Source organism: Ailuropoda melanoleuca, chromosome 16 (assembly GCF_002007445.2).
Source record: "Ailuropoda melanoleuca isolate Jingjing chromosome 16, ASM200744v2, whole genome shotgun sequence".
In the NCBI taxonomy this organism is placed as follows: Eukaryota; Metazoa; Chordata; class Mammalia; order Carnivora; family Ursidae; genus Ailuropoda; species Ailuropoda melanoleuca.
Window position 1 is genome coordinate 15,155,391 of NC_048233.1, and position 18,765 is coordinate 15,174,155.

Below are 18,765 nucleotides of genomic sequence, written 5' to 3' on the forward strand. Positions count from 1 at the left end.
CGAAGGCAGACGGTTAACCGCTGTGCCACCCAGGCGCCCCGAGGCAGGGTTTTTGTAAAGATTGAGTGAAGAACAGAGACTATAGCTTCACTGTCCTGAGCTAACGTCGTCGTGTTCTTCACTTTTCTTCAATCTTGATTTCAGAAACAAAATGAGCAGTGAAGTTGGAGCACAGTGAGCAAGGAATAGAGCGTTTGAAGAGATGATCAGCAAGTCAATGCGATCCAGATCGTGCAGGGCCTTGAAGTCCATAGTAAGGAGTTTGGTTTTTATTCTTAGTACATTGGGAAGCCATTTGAAGGCAATTGATCATGGGGCTGGAATGGTCTGCTTTTAAATGGAAAAAAAGAAAGGATTATTGTGTCAGGTCTATGCATAGGGCCTGGTAAGGAGACCCATCACAGCTACTGTAGTCTGGAGGGGAGATAGGAGTGAACTGGAGTGGGGGTAGCAAACTCAAGGGAGACAGGGAGATCAGCGTGTGATGTATATTTGGAAAGGAGACATGTGCCCAGCTAGCCTTGTCCCTTTGCTGTCCTATAAACACAGTTGCTCATTTTCATTCCTGTAACTTTTTTTTTTTAAGATTTTATTTATTTATTTGAGAGAGAGAGTGCAAGCACAAGCAGGGGGGAAAGGCAGAGGGATAGAGAAAGGGAGAATGAGACTCTCAGCTGAGCAGGGAGCCTGCCACAGGTCTTGATTCCAGGACCCTGAGATCATGACCTAAGCCTGAGGCAGATACTTAACCAACTGAGCCACCCAGGTGCTCCCATCCCTATAACTTTTCTCACTTAACCAAAGTCCCATGTCAAGTCTCTTTTCCTTCATTCAATATTCTCTTGAATAGAAATTCTCTGAACTTCTGAAACAATCCATTCCGCAATGACTTCACTTTTGTCAGTTTTGTCTTCTCACAGATTGTCGAGTTCCCTGACAGCAGCAACACCTTATTCTTTGTCTCCACGGGACATAACGTGGTTCTAAGCCCACAACATAGGGAGAGTAAATAATTGATGAATAACATGGCATCTCATAAAAATCAAGCGATCAAACAACAACATATAAAAACAAATTTTCAATAATTGACTTAGGAAAGTAATCAAACATCAAACATGGCCATGCTGAGGAACCTGGTTTGCTATAATCCACTACCAGAGACTTGTCACAGCGCAGGTGAGATGCAAAGCTAGAGTTTGGTAGGACAACTGGATAGAGTTCCTAAGCTCAGTCTCGGGTCATCCTGTCCTGCTGTTGTGCGCTACATGCTTGAGTTGTGGCTGTGGCAACTGGGAGAAGCCGGAGCTGCAAGCAGGGTTACAGTTCTTACAATCTTTGGGAAACTCTTTTTTTAAATGTTCAATATTGCTGAGAAAATCCGAGAGGACATTGTGTGGCTCCTCGGAACACCACGTGGTGATGTAAACTAAATCGCTCTAAAGAGGGTCAAGGAAAATTACAATTATTCCAAGACTTAAATCTTGTGAAAGGCAGTTAGAAACAAAAGAATTACAGTGTTGAATAGCTGTGTATAGGAAGAGATTTCACACCAAGTACTAAATGTATTTTAACAAATGCCATCCAGCCTATTTGATTGTGTAATTTTCTGGAAGAATTACCTAGTACAGGCATGTTTTATATATGTCTTTATTGATCCATGGACAGGATATGCCATAGATAATTAAGGGTGGAATTGTGTATGTATCAACTGTAAAAAAATAAAAGAAATAAAAATCCACAGTCTTCAAACTCACCATTAAGTCTCCTTTCATCTCATAGCTCACTAGCAAATTGAATATATAAAGCACCTCTCACACAGAAAGTCAGAGAGCAAAGCACTAAAGCAAAATAAATACCAGTGATTAAGGAAAATTGAAAGCAGCAGTAAAAATATGTTTCTTTAGTCTACTTTTAAATACAGACTGGGAACTGCAAATAACTGGGAGTACATATAAGTCTATTTTTTTTTTTTTGTCTTCGTGATTCTATGGTATTGAATACAAATAAGGAAAAGAAAACTTGTCGATGCAAATCTCAGCAATCCTTTTGAGATTATTTCTTTTAAATATTCGCCTTTACTTATTTAGTAATCATGATTAAAGCTGCTCAAATACTTTGTCATTTCTTAGGCTGCCCCATTTTGACATACTTAAGAGTTATTTTCAGTGATTTTAGGTAAAATGGTTTAAATTGGTTTTTCTTAACCTGAGAAGATACCAAGAGGGAAGGCAAGCTCTTGGGTCTTCAAGGTAATTTACAGAGTTCAGGGAGAATATTTTATTCTGCATTGAATAATATTGAGATAATTCATCAGGGGATTTGTGGTTCTTCAATGGGATAAAATTGTTCAGAAAACTCAAGGAAACACTTGGGTGCTGATATCCTGGTAGATGGTGGTTGTCAATGGTTGCTTCTTTTAGCATAACCATTGACCCATTGAAGTATTTCAAAGAATACTCTGGCGGCCATGAATTTAGAGAAAAAAGAAGCAAATGGAAATTTTGCAGTTCTAAATACTATTTATCTATGATTTTTTTTCAACACTGCAGTTAAAGAAAGGCATTTAATGAAGGAAGAGTGTTGGTTTTGGTGAATAGACAGCATGATTAAAGTTAAAGGTATATTTTTAATTAAGAAATTTAGAAGAATGTTTCACTTTTTCTCTCTTGCTCTCCTTGCCTCTGCTTCTTTTAACTTATTCTCATTCCCTTTCTCTCTTGGATCCTCCCTTCCTTTTTTTTTTTTTCCCCCTCAACATCCCAACTGTAAGAACTGTTCCTGTATATCATTTTCTTATTTCCTTAATTTATGATCTTTAGACAACTGCATGTTTACTGATGAAAATAGGTCCCTACTCATGTACCTACCAAGTTGAAAAGTGACCAAGCAGGGCTTAAGGAAAGGAAGGAGCAGTAAGACAGATAAGAAATTTGCCTTTCTTTCTTTTTTTCCTCAATATTCTTTGGTTTCCACAATTATGTGTTGGAGAGGAATTCTGAGTGTATTTCCTGAAAGCTTACAACTTTGGCAAAAGTAAAGAAGGGGGTGTCTGTTGTTATTAGAGTGGGTGGGTAGCATTTGTGAAGCTTGGCTAGAGCTCATGCAAATAGAATTTTGGAAGGTTTAGAGATTTTTTTTTTAAAGCTATTTACAAGCTATTTCTCAGTATGCAATTCAGATGATATTTTGAGTATTAATACAATTATTCCATGCACTACTTTGATTTTATTGGCTGAAATGTACCTTATAAATGGTGATTTTACTATTGCAGAATTAAGTAGATTCGTATTTTATTTCTCTTCTCAAGGATTAGGTAGAATTTCTCAATCAGATAGATTTCTAAGAGCGGTGCAAAATTGCTATGAATCGTCAAAACTTTCCAAAGCCACCTAGCATCCAGTATGTGTGCTCAAATGATGTTCAATTCCATTTCTTTACAAAGTTATCTCTAGACCACGTTAGTATCCCCTTTCCATATATCTCTGGAATTGTTTTCAAAATTCTGAAGCACTTGATAAAAGTGGTATACATTCCCCAGCTATGCTTCCAGGAAATTCTGATCTTGGAAGTTGTGGGTGGGGTCTGGGAAACATTTTTAAATAAAGCCCTGAAGTGATTCTGAAAATTAGGCAACTGCTTGAGAGCAGTAGTTCTTAAACCTGATTACTTAGGCGGCTTAAAAAAAAAAAATCCTGGTCTCTGGATCTTGCCTCAAACCAATATATATGGAAACTTTGATACCAAGGCCCAGGAATCTGTATTTTTAAGAGTCCTCGGGTGGCTTTTATGTGCATCCAGGATTGAGAATCGCTGCTTTCAAACAACACTCAAGTGACTATTAAAACAGCTTCTGAAAAAAGCATTCCGTGGGATAATAAATTTTACCTCTAGTGTTTCCTTAAAAGTTATTAAATTCAAGTAAGTATTAATATTAGAACATTTTAGTGTGAGACAAATATGTTGAGTCAATCTGAGTACCAGAAATATTCAAAATTTTTGGGATAGAATAAGTTAGTCTCTAGATTTTTTTCAAGAACTCTACCAATATTCTACTTGGACTTTTAAATCATGTATAATTCACTCTGGTAACTAGTTAGGAACAGACTATGATATGCAGATTGGATGCAAATTACCAGGTGAAGTAAGTAGAGAAATGTGGAAGCAAGATTTGAAGTTAATTGCAGTAGAATTTAAAATTATGGTTATAGACAGACTTAATTATCCACCTTTCTTTTTGCTTCCAGAAAAGATTCTGCACAGGTGTATTTACCTAGATGATCTCCAGTGTGGTGACTCTTAATTGCACACCTCAGATCTTGGAAAATGCTGAAAGAGCCAGGTTCTATTCTAGATAACTGCACAAGGATGTTGGAAGATTATTATGCCTCTTGATTTCAGGGAGTTTAGCTTTATTCTTTCAATAAGGTACATAGTTGAGGAAGATCCAGTACCAGATGGCAATGTTGGCTGGGAGTGGTTTTCTCACCTACACTTGGCAGCTCTACTCGGAAGTGGTGCTTTCCATGCTCGAGACTTCTAGTCTATACTATTGAACATAATCACCGGGAAGCTTTAGGTGGTATAGATGCAATGACACATCTCATAAAAGGTCCTGTAACTAGGAACATCTGACATCTGTGCTGAAAATAGAACCGCATGCAGGCTTCAAGTGGCTACGGATTCAAGTGGTATGCTGTTTTTTAAAGACACCACTGAAATTCATTATATTAACCAAGCTTGTAATTTTTAGAGGCATTTTTGACATGGAGAAATAGATTTTAAATTAATGTTCCCCATTTAAAGATGGCCACCACCTAAACGGGTTCCCTCTTACCCAGAATTTAGACAATGATTTTAGCTGATTTGTCGTTTAATAACAATAGCTACCCTAATTGAAATACCCATGATGTGCTAGGATACCTTGTATATAAGCTATACAACCGCCGTCCAGTGTATTCCCATTTTGTGGATGATGGACTGGTGCCTGGATTGGTTAAGGGACTTGCCAAAAAGCACAAAAACTCCTGTGACAGAGCCAGGATCCTGTCAGCCTTCTGACTGCCCAGTAGGGTCTCTGTTCATCTTGCCACCCACCCCTGCAGTACAGACAGCCATAGAGTTAATATTCTTTTCTATAAATTACAAAGAGCAGTTGCCCATAGAAGTTGCCCTGTAGCTTGGTACTATAAACTTAAAAAAAAAAACCCAAAAATGGAAACAACCAGATTCAGCCTTCAAGAAGCTTACCATCCAAAGAGTCTTTTATCAAATTAGAGTAACACCTTGGTTCCTCATGCACATTTCTAGGTGCTTTTTTTTTTTTTTTTAAAAGATTCCATTTATTTATTTGAGAGAGAGCACATGCACAGGGAGGGGCAGAGGGAGAAGCAGACTCCCCACTGAGCAGGGAGCCTGATGCCAGCCTTGATTCCAGGACCTTGGGATCATAACCTGAGCCAAAGGCAAATGCTTAACCGACTGAGCCACCCAGGTGCCCTACATTTCTAGGTGCTTTAACTTGACGTTTTAAAAATTCTGCATGATTCTTTTCTTTTTTTTAAAGATGTGTTTATTTATTTTTGGGGGGGAGAGAGAGAAAGCACTTGAGTGTGATGAGGAGGGGCAGAGGGAGAGGGAGAAAGAGAATCTCAGCAGACTCCCCACTGAACAGGGAGCTGATACTGGCTAGATCTCTTGACCCTGAGATCATGACCTGAGCCGGAAACCAAGAGGTGGATGTTCAACCAAAGGAGCCATCCAGGCGCCCCTGCATGATTCTTTTTATTAGAGATTTTAGTGAAATTAGAAAATAATAAGAAACCACATTGAAATGTGTTCCTCCTAAATTTGGCCTGGCTCCTCACTGCTGCAGAAATTCATTTTCACCCCACTCCCCATCCCCCCTTTAAAGGCCTAAAGTACAAAACCATTGGGAGTCCCCCCTTTCCCAAAGGAAATATTTCATTCATATAATGTCTCCTTTGTAATCAACACTGAGAAATGTCACTTTGATTAAACACAACTCTGAATGACTAAGACCACAGTACAATAAATTCTCCAGAGCTATCTTTCAGAACAACTGATTGCTCTCCAGTCTTAATCCTCCAGAGTCTTATTTAATCAAAATGATGTTGCTAATTAAGGATTAAAACCTCCGAATAGAATAAAAAAGAAGGATTTTTCTTTCTCCTTTGGGCAGGTCAAGGAGGCAGAATTTGCTATATGGAAGTAAAGAGTCCCTTCCACCTTTGGAAAACTGCATTATTTTCTGACATTTGGACTGAATCCAAGATAGGCCTGAGTGCTTTGTAATATTAATGTAATTAGAGGTAGGGGGAGGAGGGAAGGAAGGAAGGAAGGAAGGAAGGAAGGAAGGAAGGAAGGAAGGAAGGAAAGAAGGAAGGAAGGAAGGAAGAAAGGAAGGAAGGAAGCAAGGAAGGAAGAAAGGAAAAGAAAAAGAAAGAAAGAAAAGAAAGAAGAGAAGAAAGAAAGGAAAGGGAAAGAAAAGAAAGAAAAGGGGAGGGAGAAAAAAGGAAAGAAACTGCCTTGGATAGTTATATATACAGAGATTATTTATGCTAAATTTTTTTCATTTAATGCTTTAAATATGAGTTTTCTTTAAACGTTTTGTCTGATTCTGTCTGTGCAATGAGTTTTTCCATTGCTAACATTGGTGGAAAGACAGAATATTTAGAAAAATGTTGACAATTAATTTCACAGAAAAGAAGGAACAAAAGAATGTATCTCAGATCTCCTTGACATTCACTGATGGATAATAACACCAAAATACTCTACCTGAAGATCGAATTTTTTTTTTGAATTTGTATTTGATAATAAAAATTGGTTCCTTAAAGCCACATAAAACTGTGTAAGAATTCACTGGGAGAGAAAAAGATTCACAGAAAGGTGGTTTGATTTTCATGGAATACAAACACTTAGGTGTTAAGGGTAAAGTGGATGCCAAACAGAAGTGCTTGTAAAATACTTTTTCTGTCCTTTTTGTCTTCTCTCTGCACGGTCCTGTGAATTTATAATCTCTGTCAAATTCATCTCTTCCAGTGTAGACAGAACTAATAACAGCTACCACTTATGATTACCTACTACGTGCCAGGTTCTCTGCCTGCAAAACACACATCCTTGCCTCTAATTAAACCCAATAAGAGGTATTATTGATAACCCTTCACAAATGATTAAACTGAAACTTATAGAGAATAAATGACTTTACCAAGGTCAGATAGCTTGTGTTAAGTAGAGTCGAGGTCTGTTTGGCTCCAGAGCCACCTTCTGTTCAGTATGACAAGCCACTTCACACTTATTTGTAAGGTAAATGTATCCATGTGTTCCAGAAGGTGCTGGTAAGCCACGTTGGTCTGTACCTGACTCCTAGGCTCCCACACTTACTGGCTGATTCATTGTCACAGGCACTGTCCCATCGTCACATGACCCAGGCCAGTCAATGACAAACACTGACTTACTACCATCAAAACGGGACCAGAGAGCAAACAATGAGAAATCCCAGAAGGGAGAGGAATGTCATAAGCCTCATTTCACTCCTAGCCCAGTGCTACTTACCAGTTAAAAAAAGACATTTGTTTCTGGGATCCATACTCCTGAAGGCCGTAAGCGCCCGGTGGACAGACGATGGCTCTCATTCCGCCTGTGCCAAGGCAGATGGCCAATAGTGCCATGTAAAACAGCCTCTTCTGCTCCTTTTTTGGTATATTATTAATCATATGGTGAGTGCCTATATAGAAATCTTCCAAGGGAAAAGCAGCCACAGATAACAAAGCAGTGCCTGTAGATAGAGAAAAAAAATAGAATAAATACGGCATAGACCAAGTGAATCACCAAACCACATTATAAATAAGGTTTTTCCTCTGCAAGGAGCATCATTATGTGATTGTGTTGGTGAAATATTTGTTGGTCACTGCAATTCTGAAGATAGCATGATTTTTCTAAATTTGAAAATTTTCTTCACTATGTGTTTTAATTAATCCAGAGGCCTAGTCTTCCCCCCTTAAACTTGACCTATCTTCTCTCTCAGAATGTATAAACAAATCATGTCCATTTTAACAAAATTTGGAAATATATCATATAAGAAACAAGAGATGCCTGTAATCTCACCCCCCAAAGAAAACCAGTTAGTAAGGGTTATTCTCAGTCGCTAGAGTGATAGAAAACTCGATGATCTCAGACTTGTCAGGAGCCTGTTAAAGAAAATGTTTTACAGAGAACATTATCATCGCGGTAAGAAGAACATAGATCTCTTTTCCTTTTCTACTTCTCTTTCTCCTTTTCATGCCCTTTGATTTCTCTCACTTCTTATGGTCCTGAGCAGAGCCATCTTGGCGCACACAGAAGTGAGACAGTGAGGTGGGTGATTTGGTACTAGGTGGGAGGCGGGGGAGGACAGGAAGGCACAAGGGGTTGGAGTTAAGCTTCTTCTCACTTCCAACTCACAGGCACTACGCTTGAACACGTTCCTTGTTTAATAGAAATTTTGATTCATTTCCATACTTTTGCTAAGCTCTTTAAATTCTGTAAAACATTTTTATGTATTATTTGTTTCATCTTGGAAAAACTTTGTGATGTCAGAAGATAGATTTTCTTATTCCAATTTTTCAAAAAAAAAAAAAAACAACAAACCCAAGTTCAGTGAGGTTAAGTGATTTGCCCAATGTTACAGAGTAACCCAGATATAGTCTGCCACTTTTCATAATTTCTAACAACTGGTCAAATCATCCTTTTTTTTTTTTTTTTGGTCAATTTGATTAGTGAAAAATGGCTTCCCCTGTTACTTTTGTCCTACATTTTGTTAATTTGACGTTCATGTTTTTGGTATGATTTTTTATATGGTGGCTGTATGTGCTTAGTTTTCTCAATTGGTCTATAAGTTCCTTAAAGGCAGAAATTGGGTCTAATGTTTTATCTCCCTTACGGTGGCTTTTACAGTCTGAAGAATATATGTGCTCAATAGGTGGTAACAAATTGATTTACTATGAGAGTGGGCCCTTTAAATTACCGAGTTTGAAATGTTTCCTATTAAGTTTGGCCAGGTATGATACCAACTGCTTTCTCTCTCCCACTCAGTCCTCCTTGTCTCTGGAAGTGTGATGTGAGGCCTGGCGAGGCTAAAGGTTATCCCGAGGGGGTGGGCAGAAGAGTTTCTTCTTGCAGCAGCCCTATACTTAAAGACAAAGCACTTTTAGTGGTACCTTTGTGTAAATTGGAAAGACACTCTACTTCCATCTTTTGAGAAAATGTAATATACTGATTTCATTAGATCAAAGCTTTATTTTTATCTGTTGTAAAATTGAAGTCATAAAAATACAAGTCTATGACATGTATGATAGACGGTCTCCTCTCTGATGTGTGCTGTATTGTGCACTGCCTAACCAGCACGCACACTGGATATCTCTGTGTGAAACACCAGGCTGGGTCATATCCTCTGCTAGGTGGTGGGGGTCCACTGGCTTTCCTCTCCAGGAGCTAGTGAGTCCATCAGAGAAGACTATCCAGTGGAAATTAGATTATAATGTGGTAAGTGAAATTATAGAGGTATGATTAGAATGTGGTTGAGCAAGGTGGGTCTTGAAGGAAGGACAGGATTTTGGGGATAGAAAGATAAAGGAAGGTTGACAATTTCAGGCATAGAAAAATAAGCATAAGTAACATTAGAGAAGTAAGGGATTAGAGGCAACCAAAAGTTCAGCATGGTTGGGGTCATATATTGAGACAAAAACCTGGAAAGGTAAATTTGGGACAGATTGTAAAGATTCTTATGTACAAAATTGAATTTTATTTTTTAGATAATAGAGCCGATACATAGATTTATTTTATAGATTTATATTGAGATTTATATAGATATATAGAGATTTATTCTTATTTATTCTTAGCGTTAGTAGAAAGGTGTATGGATTGGAGTCATACTGACGTCTGATAGCCCAGTAAATAGGCCATTGTAATGGTCACGAAAAAGAAAGCTGCATTTTTGAGCTAAGGGTTAGCATTTGAAACAGAAGCATTTGAAACACATTTTTGATAGAACCTCTGTTACACAGCGACTGGTTGGAATTTGATGGCAGCCATGAGTGGGGGGCAGAAAGGAAGTACCTTTTAGTAAGAAAATGAATGGATGTGGAGTTGACTTAGGTCTTTTATTTGTCAAATTCTAAAATTGGGACTCAGTCCTAGTCTGATGGCTTACACGGGAATTTAGACTGATAGGAATTGCCATGTTAAACAAGAAGTTGCCAAGTGCCATGGATATGGCCTGTTACCAAGCCAAGAAAAGTAAATCATTCAGACACTTGCTTAAATGTCTCCTTATCAGAAACCATTCCCTGATACAGAACAGCAACCATGTCACTGTGTAGTCTGCCCTGTCTCCCCCTTATCCACCTATATTTTTCATCACAGCACTGCTGAGCACCTGACATAATATCATTTGCTTGTTTATTTTCTCTTTTCCACACTGGAAAGTCAATGTTGGCAGAGAAGAGACTGCTTTCTTTTCTGTTGCATTCCCAGATCCTGGGATAATGCCAGAGTGGTCACTGAAGAATATTTGTTGAATGTGGAATAAATATTTGCCATGCAGTGACTTCGTTTTTACTTAACAAAACTGACTTGGTGAAGAGTTGTGAGTTTGCCTCACCCTCTCATTGGTGAATGGTAAGTGGTAATTTATTACCTGCCTGAAATTGGGGGATATGATGAATACCTGATATCCATCCTTCCTCATTTATCTTCTCCCCTGTCCCCAAACCTGCATTTCTGCTACATTTCACAGTGTTGGTGAACCACATACTAGCTTCCTAAGTTCCTCAGCTCAGAAACTCGGGTAATTTCTGTTCCTCCATCATATTTGTGCTCTCATTTAGTTGCCAAGTTTTTATGGTTTTTCACATGTTCTCTCCTGGATTGACACTTCTCCTAGACCATCCTCCTGAGATGTTCTGGTCTCCCTCTATTTAACCTCTCACTGTGGTTGCCTATCCTGCTTATTGAAGAAAAACATTTCCCAGATGTTTTCATCATATCTTCAGTGACTCCTTGCTGTCCAGAAGAACAACTTGAACTTTTTAGCCCCAAATTCTAGACTGTTCATAACTTACTTTCTATACCTTGTCAACCAATCTTGGTATTTCCCCCCAAATTTCTCATGATCACTTCACTCCCGAAGTTTTGTAGATATATTTATTTTTTTCTATGTAAAGAAGCTTAGTGTAGCGTTTGAATTCATTCATTTATTTCGCATGTAGCCATAGTTCATAATATAGAAATCATGTCTCCGTACACAACCTTAATTACCCTGTGACTAATTAAAAACCACCTTTTGATGAAAACATTCTTCAATTATTTTACATGAACTTCAAAAACCTTTTTAGCACATTTCATCTTGGTTGTGAAGCAAATGAACTTCATGTCTCACAGAAGAGTTTGTCATGGATTTGGGCTTGGGGTAGGAAGGGGGGAAAGGAGGGTGTTTGAAGGAGTACAGAAGACAGATATGTGAAGAGATAATTACGATAAAACACAATCAGTGCAACAATATAGGCATCAAAGCATCCACACATACACACACACACACACACACACACACGTTTACTAGCATCCCTCAAATAATACAGGAAACAAAGTAAATTGGAACAACATTCTTACCTCATTTATCACATTTTACACTAAGAGCAAGATAAGGATAAGAGAGAGTAAAAATTCTAACAAAAAGCTATTCAATTAAGTTGCAAAACGATCCAGTCAGAAGAGGACACTCACCTAGAAAATGTAGACATAAGCTAGCGTATACCAGTTTGTTTCTTCCTAGACAGACATCAGCAAGCCATCCCGCAAACATAGGGCTAAGTATTGAAGTTCCAATAAAACACAAGTTCAAAATGGCTGCCTGGTAATTGGGGTAGCCAAGCTTGACAGTGCAAAAGGGGATCATATTGCAGACGACTTCAAAGAAAGTGAACCTCTCACACACCTCCACCAGAAGCAAACAGATTCCAACCCGAATTTTTTTCACAGCGTATGCTGAAGAGAAAAAACCAGTATGTCTAAGAGTTTTCTCCTTCTCGGGGCTGTGATGTAAGGAAACTTTCTCATCCGTTGTTTTGAAGTCTGTAACAGACATGACTACCCTCCTTGAAGGCAACTTATGTCGTGTTTTGAACTTGGTGATTTTTTTACTCCCACCCTTCTAATGAAAAAAATAAATAAGATCTTTGCTTTGAATTTCACAACTGCATGCTAAAGCTGCATAAGGTTTTTTGCACATTAACATGGAGGAGCACGGGAGAGGAGACACAAGTATTTAAATGTTCACGGTAGCCCAGTGTAGCCAAATCTGATTTGTTTGTCTAATTATTTAGAGGCTAATTAGGCTCTGCCTCCAACCTTATATTGTATTACATGAATCCTGTTGCATACGTGTGGAAAGTCATCTGCCTCACACTGATAAAGGTTTAAATACTGAGGCAAAAGAAGCAGTTTTTCAGGAGAATTTGAGCGCTAGATCAAGAAATAATTTAAGTCTAATAATTTCTGATACTTTAATTAAACAAGCCAGAACAGCACCAAGAGATAAAGCGCGAAAGGAAATCTGTTTTGAGGGGGCAGGACACCTTATCATTATTACATTTTTTGTTATTTTTGGTTGGAATTCTGATAAGAAAGCTAATTAGGTAACAAAAGGGCTAGTACATTTAGGTAACAAGCAGAGTTTGCAAGAAAGTAATTTAAGTGCACTAATGAAAGGAGAAAATATTAAACAAAAACTCTTTTCCTTTAAGTTGACCCCATGCTTGTAGAACAGCCTCTCGGAGGAAATCAGAATCAAAAGGTGCTTTTTGACTCCTTATTATGAAGTCAGCAGCAGGGATGCCGCAGCCATCCTACACATGCTTTGGGGAATATTGGATCTGGTATCACCCTGACCTTCCTCCAGCTGGGTGAATGGAAGTTAGCATTCTATTTTGGAAAGCAGGAGGGCACCAATTAAGCTAAAAAAGCAGCAGCAAAAGAGAACTCTTGAACATTTAGGGATTTAGCTGCAAGGACATAGGAAGACAAGGAGATGGAACTCTTGGGTTCAAGTCATAATAATTCAACACACAGGGAGTGAGTATAGGAATGCAAACTTTATATTGGAGTCAGAAGCAAAAGAGTGATAAGGGCTTTTGACTCTGATTCTTATCTTCTGACCGGAGAGATTGGGAGCAAACACTCTGCTTCAATTCCTTCTAATAGTTTCATTCTATTTTCATCTGCTCAGCATCACTTCCCCCTCTTAGGTAACAATGCCCTATTTTTTTTTCCTTGTGTCGAGTGATCATGCAATTTATTATCTCAACTTGGACGCTTCTGTGAGTGAAAATGAAGCTATTTATAGTTATTCCTGAAAAATAGATACAAACGGGGACCACCTAGGGTAAGACGCAACACACATCTTACCTTTGGGGAATAACTTCCCTCTATTCCATGAGATCCTGGTGGGGTTTTCTTCTGGCCAAAGGAATCAACACATGGTCCAAGGCAATCCTCTTACATTTTTTCCCCAAGAATTTTAATCATGAGGGGAGCGACTCCAGTTTGGAATTGGAAGCTGAGTTATTCAGATGGCAGCTGTCAGAAAAGGGACTGTTTCTGAGGTTCTGATGGAAAAGTCAGTGTCATCCTGGTTCTTATCCTTCAGGAGACATGATTAGCTTTTCCTCTGTAAAGGGCTCACTTTCCATCAGTTGTAGTTTGCCTAAGGCAGCCATGTTTGATTTCTGTGCTTGGCAGAGAACCCTAAGTGATACTTTACGTTGTTGTTTGCCCCAGATGCAGAGAAAGTTTTTCCCCAGCCACTGGGTATATATTTAACTGGCACCCGACAAAGTACTCCTGCAGGATTATATCATAAGTAGGGTAGTCCTAACCCTTTCCAGGGCCTGCTGATAAGCGTGTTTGAATTCTTCAGCTACAGTGTGTGCCCTTGTCTCCAAACAGGCCACAGGTAGTGGCAACCTGTGGTTTGGAGATGGTTGAGTCAGGGAGAGCAACAGCATTTGCTGAGTAGAGTTAAAGCAATGGGAAAACACCTCTTTTTTACTGCTATTTCTCAATACCAAGCCCAGGGGGAGCATAAAGGACAACTACCAGTTCCACTTGAGAATAACACTTGGCAGGGAATACTGAATACCATCATCTTTATCAACAAACTTGAGCCCTTGAGTGGAGGCTTACGCATCCTTTAGCTTCGTGTGTACTTCCACCTGCCCCAGACCTCAGGCTTGCTCTCTTTCTGCCTCCACCTCCCTTAATAAAATCACATTTTTCCTCCATTTTAATAGCAATGTATGTACACTGGACCCAACGTGGAAAATAATCTAGAAATAGAAATAAAGCGAAAGTTTTCGCAGAAATTTATTTTGATGTTTCCCCCCAAGACTATTTTTTATTAATAGACTTTAAATATTTAAATTATATAATTATATGCAACTACTGTATAATGCATTTTCTATCCCTTTTGTAGGTAATTTAACATTCTGCTATGAAGTCTTTGTGAACATAAATTTTTATGGTTGTATTAATAGATACATCATTCACTTAACTATTCCTCCATTTTTGGTTGCTTAATTTTGTCTTAGATCAGTTATAACCCAGATGTTCTTTAACTTTTGATTATAAATGCACATCTAAAAGAAAAAAACACCTTTATAAACAATGCTGGAATGAATATTTGTTCATAAAACTTCCCCCATTCCCACATTATATTCTTTAAAAAATTTTTCTTTCAATTGGAGTTAGCATACAGTGTAATATTCATTTCAGGTGTACAGTTTAGTGATTCCACACTTACATATAACACCCAGTGCTCATCACAAGGCACTCCTTAATCCCCATCACCTCTTTAACCTGTCCCCCCACTATCCATCTGGTAATCCTTAGTTGTTCTCTATAGTTAAGAGTCTGCTTCTTAGTTTTCCTCTCTCTTGTTTCCCCCTGTGATCGTTTGTTTTTTCCACAATCGCCAAATTATGTAAAGAGCCCAAGTGTCCATCAACTGACAAATAGAGAGATCTTATATATACTCTGCCATCAAAAGAATGAAATTTTGCCATTTGCAACAATGTGAATGGAACTAGAGGGTGTTATGCTAAGCGAAATAAGTCAGTCAGAGAAAGACAAATACCATATGATTTCACTCATATGTGGAATTTAAGAAACCCACATTATATTCGTAGGCCAGTATTTAACAGTATTACTGGGTTAAAATGTGGGAAAGTTTTCAGGCGTGTTGATATAAGTCAAATTGCAATACAAACTTCAGGCATTTTTTTTTTTAATTGAAAAGCCCATGTTGTTTTTGGAATGCAAAGACTATACTTAACACTAGAATTCTTTTTTTTTTTTTTTTTTTTTAGATTTTATTTTCTTATTTTGACAGAGAGAGAGAGGGAGAGGGAGGAACAGAAGGAGAGGGAGATGCAGGCTCCCCACCAATCAGGGAGCCTGACCCGGGGATCATGACCTGAGCTGAAGCCAGACGTTTAACCAACTGAGCCACCCAGGTGCCCCAACACTAGAATTCTTCACTGGAGAAATGAAAGTCATAAGTCAATGTGTGGGGTGATAATGTTGACCCTACTTAACAGGTATTGGAAAATGTATCTTATTTAATATGGAAAATTAGTCAGAGGCTCATTTGATGAGCTAATGATCTTCCATGGTTTTTACTAAGCATCCAGAGTGTGAATGCATCAGATCCCATGAGGGCTGCAGGAACGTACCAGACGTGGAAGCCCTGCTTTTAAGGAGGCTGTTTTTAGCAATGAAGGATTATAAAGTATTTTTATAATCTCCAAGTTGACTATAGATTTTGAGAAAACTGTAGTATTTTCTAAAATGGTTTTACAATGTGTTACTGTAACACTTTCAAATTTTATGTACATTTGCGGAATGACTTTTCATAGGTCCTGTAAACACTTAATAAGCATTTTTAAGGGAAGAGCTTTTCTAACTCAATAATTCTCTGTATATGATAAGCACAAAGGTTATTTGAAGATATTTATTCTTTTAGGCCTATCAACTCCATTATTCCGTTGACTATAAAGTTTGGTAGAAAACCGGTTTGAGCATTGTCAAGCACATGAAGGACTGGTCTTAACTATAACTTAATTATTAAAAATTGGGCATCAAAGACTTGGAGTGAAATTTTTCCTGCATTGTTCAAGCTGTAAAGTGGAAATGCAAAGGTACATATAGGGCTGTAGTTTTGTTTTAGGAAAGACATTCTCTGTGTTAGTCTTTACTCTTCCATTACACAGAGGTTCTGGCAATTGTGTGTGTTTCTGCCCCGATCCTTCTATCTAATGTGAAGGAGAATTACTTCAGACTCCAGCAGATAATAGCTCATGCAGTCCCAAGTATGAAGAAAATGTTCCATTCTTCTTTTTCTGAGGATAACTAAGAATGAAGGCCATTGTACTCCTAAGGGGATTTTCTTCCTTACCACTAATGACTGTTATGAATTTTGCTATTGCACTGAAATCTACGTAGAAGGTGTATTTGTATAAAGTAAGACGAGAATGATTTATCACATTTATACTGTAATAATTTTATATGTCAATTTGGCTGGGCCATAGTGCCCAGATAATTTGGCCAAACAATATTCTGGATGTCTTTGTGAAGGCATTTTTGGATGAGATTTACGTTTTAATCACTGACTTTAAGTAAAGGAGATTGCTTGATCCCATCAATTGAAGGCCAGAAGAGAACAAAAGGCTGACTCCCCTAAGCAAGAGGTGATCCTTAAGGAGATTGCCTTTGGACTTCCCGGTAATACTGGCTCTTCCTGGTTTTCAGCAGACAGCCTTTGCTCCAGCACTGTAAATTTCTCCTGAGTCTCAAGCCTCCCAGAGTCCTCAATCAGATTTTGGACTCAGGAAGCTTCCACAATCATGTGAGCCCATTCCTTAAAATAAATCTCTTACTGCATTAATGTGTATCCTTTTGGTTCTGTTTCTCTGGAGAACCCTGACTGATAGACACCATCCACACCATCCCCCTTTTTCTGTCTTGTCTTTCTGTTTTGATCATGAAGGAAAAACAAAGACGTCCTTAAGAATGGAGTCGATAGCTCCCAAATCTACATGTGTAACCAAAACATTTGTCCTGAGTTTCTGATTAGCTGACGGACATCTCCATCTAGATTTCTGCTGAAAAATTCAAACTCATCACATCCTATGCTAACTCATCATCTTCTTTCCAAGCCCTCCTCCTCTCTTGCTCTACCTTCTTTAAAATCACCACCTACTCAGATATTCTAACTGGAAAACTGTGCGATGTCTTAGACTTTTTCTTTAGTGTTTCCTTACCTATTTTGTCTACCTTTTCACAGGAAATATTTACTGAGTTCTTACCACGTGCCAGGCTCTATCTAGACTTTGAGAGAAGGGAAATACTGTCAACTCAACCTTCTAAATATTTCACAAATCCATCTTTTTCTTCTTCACCTTTTCTGCTCTGATCTAAATTTGAACTTTTACCCTTTCTCCCCTTCTCACGGCCTCCAGTACGGCTTCCTTTGATCTCAACCCCAGTCACATGTACATTAGTTTCACCTGTTTGCCATACCTGTGGAATCTCTTATCCCTCTGCTTGTTCCGATTTTTTCTTATTATATTATTTCCTTAGTAGTATTGGTTAGAATGATTTGTTCTTTAAAATCAAGTAAGTCTATTTAACAGGAAATTTTAATTATTACTATAAATGGCATCACTTGCCATAATAGAAGGTAAAATAAATATAATAATCCTAATTAAAAATAATGGCTAATGTTTTTTAAGTGCTTTTTTGGTCAGGCTCTATTCTAAGAATTAATTCATTTATCTTTGAAACCATTTGGTGATGTAAATGCTAGTTTTATGAACCCCATTTTACAGTTATGGAAACTGAGGCACAGAATACAATTAACTTATTCAGGATAATTAATTATAGAGCAGAGACTTCAACCTGGGTGCTCTGACTCCAGAGCTTACACTGAACAGAGGCTTTTTCTTTTCTACAATAAAAATATGGAAAGATATTATACAAAAAAACCACCTCCCCCCCCCACAGACTTCTACCCTATTTAATGCCCAAGCTACATATCACCTAAAATCATTTCCAATTCCAAGATATTGGGAAACATTCTTCTATTTAATTCTCCCTAAACCTTCCAGAAACTTTTATTTTGAATTTGACCAATGTGCTCCTGTGCTTCCTTCAAGTCTGTGAACAACTCCTTTAGACTAAGTGATTAAATTAAACATTCTTTGCTGGCACATGAGGCCTCTGCTGATCAGGTTGCTGCCTTGTGACGAGAACCTTCCCTTGCCAGTCTGCGGTGGAGCTGGATCACATGCTCACAGTTTCATGACTAGGCTCTGCTCTTTCATCTTTTCATGCTTCTCACATGCCATTGCTTCTGCCTGGAACACTTTTCCACTCAGGGAGCCTCTTTTCATTCCTTAAAACTCAGCTTTAAGTATCACATCCTCAGTAGAGTCTCCTCTGATTCTCAGAGTCTTTTCTGTGCTCTTAAAACACTGTATCTCTTTCTCTCTCTCTCTCGATACATATGTTATGTTATATTAATTAGCTTGCATGACTCTTTTCCTCACTGACTATGAGATCTTGGAGAACAGGAGCAGTTTCTTATTTGTCTTTACACCCCCGCTGCCTAGCACACTGCCTGGAATGTACTCGTTGTTTAAGCATGTGTCTAGGGGC

The 18,765-nt window shown here is 38.3% G+C and overlaps 1 protein-coding gene across 1 annotated transcript in view; it reads right to left on the reverse strand.

Annotated features, from left to right (window-relative positions):
• The window catches only part of SLC15A5 (solute carrier family 15 member 5), a 76,489-nt gene extending 64,350 nt beyond the window's left edge, over positions 1-12,139 (reverse strand). Inside the window, 2 exon segments of the mRNA XM_002918716.2 lie at positions 7,573-7,795; positions 11,779-12,139. Of these exon segments, the coding sequence (XP_002918762.2) occupies positions 7,573-7,795; positions 11,779-12,139 (584 nt within the window).
• Between the last annotated feature and the right edge of the window lie 6,626 nt (positions 12,140-18,765).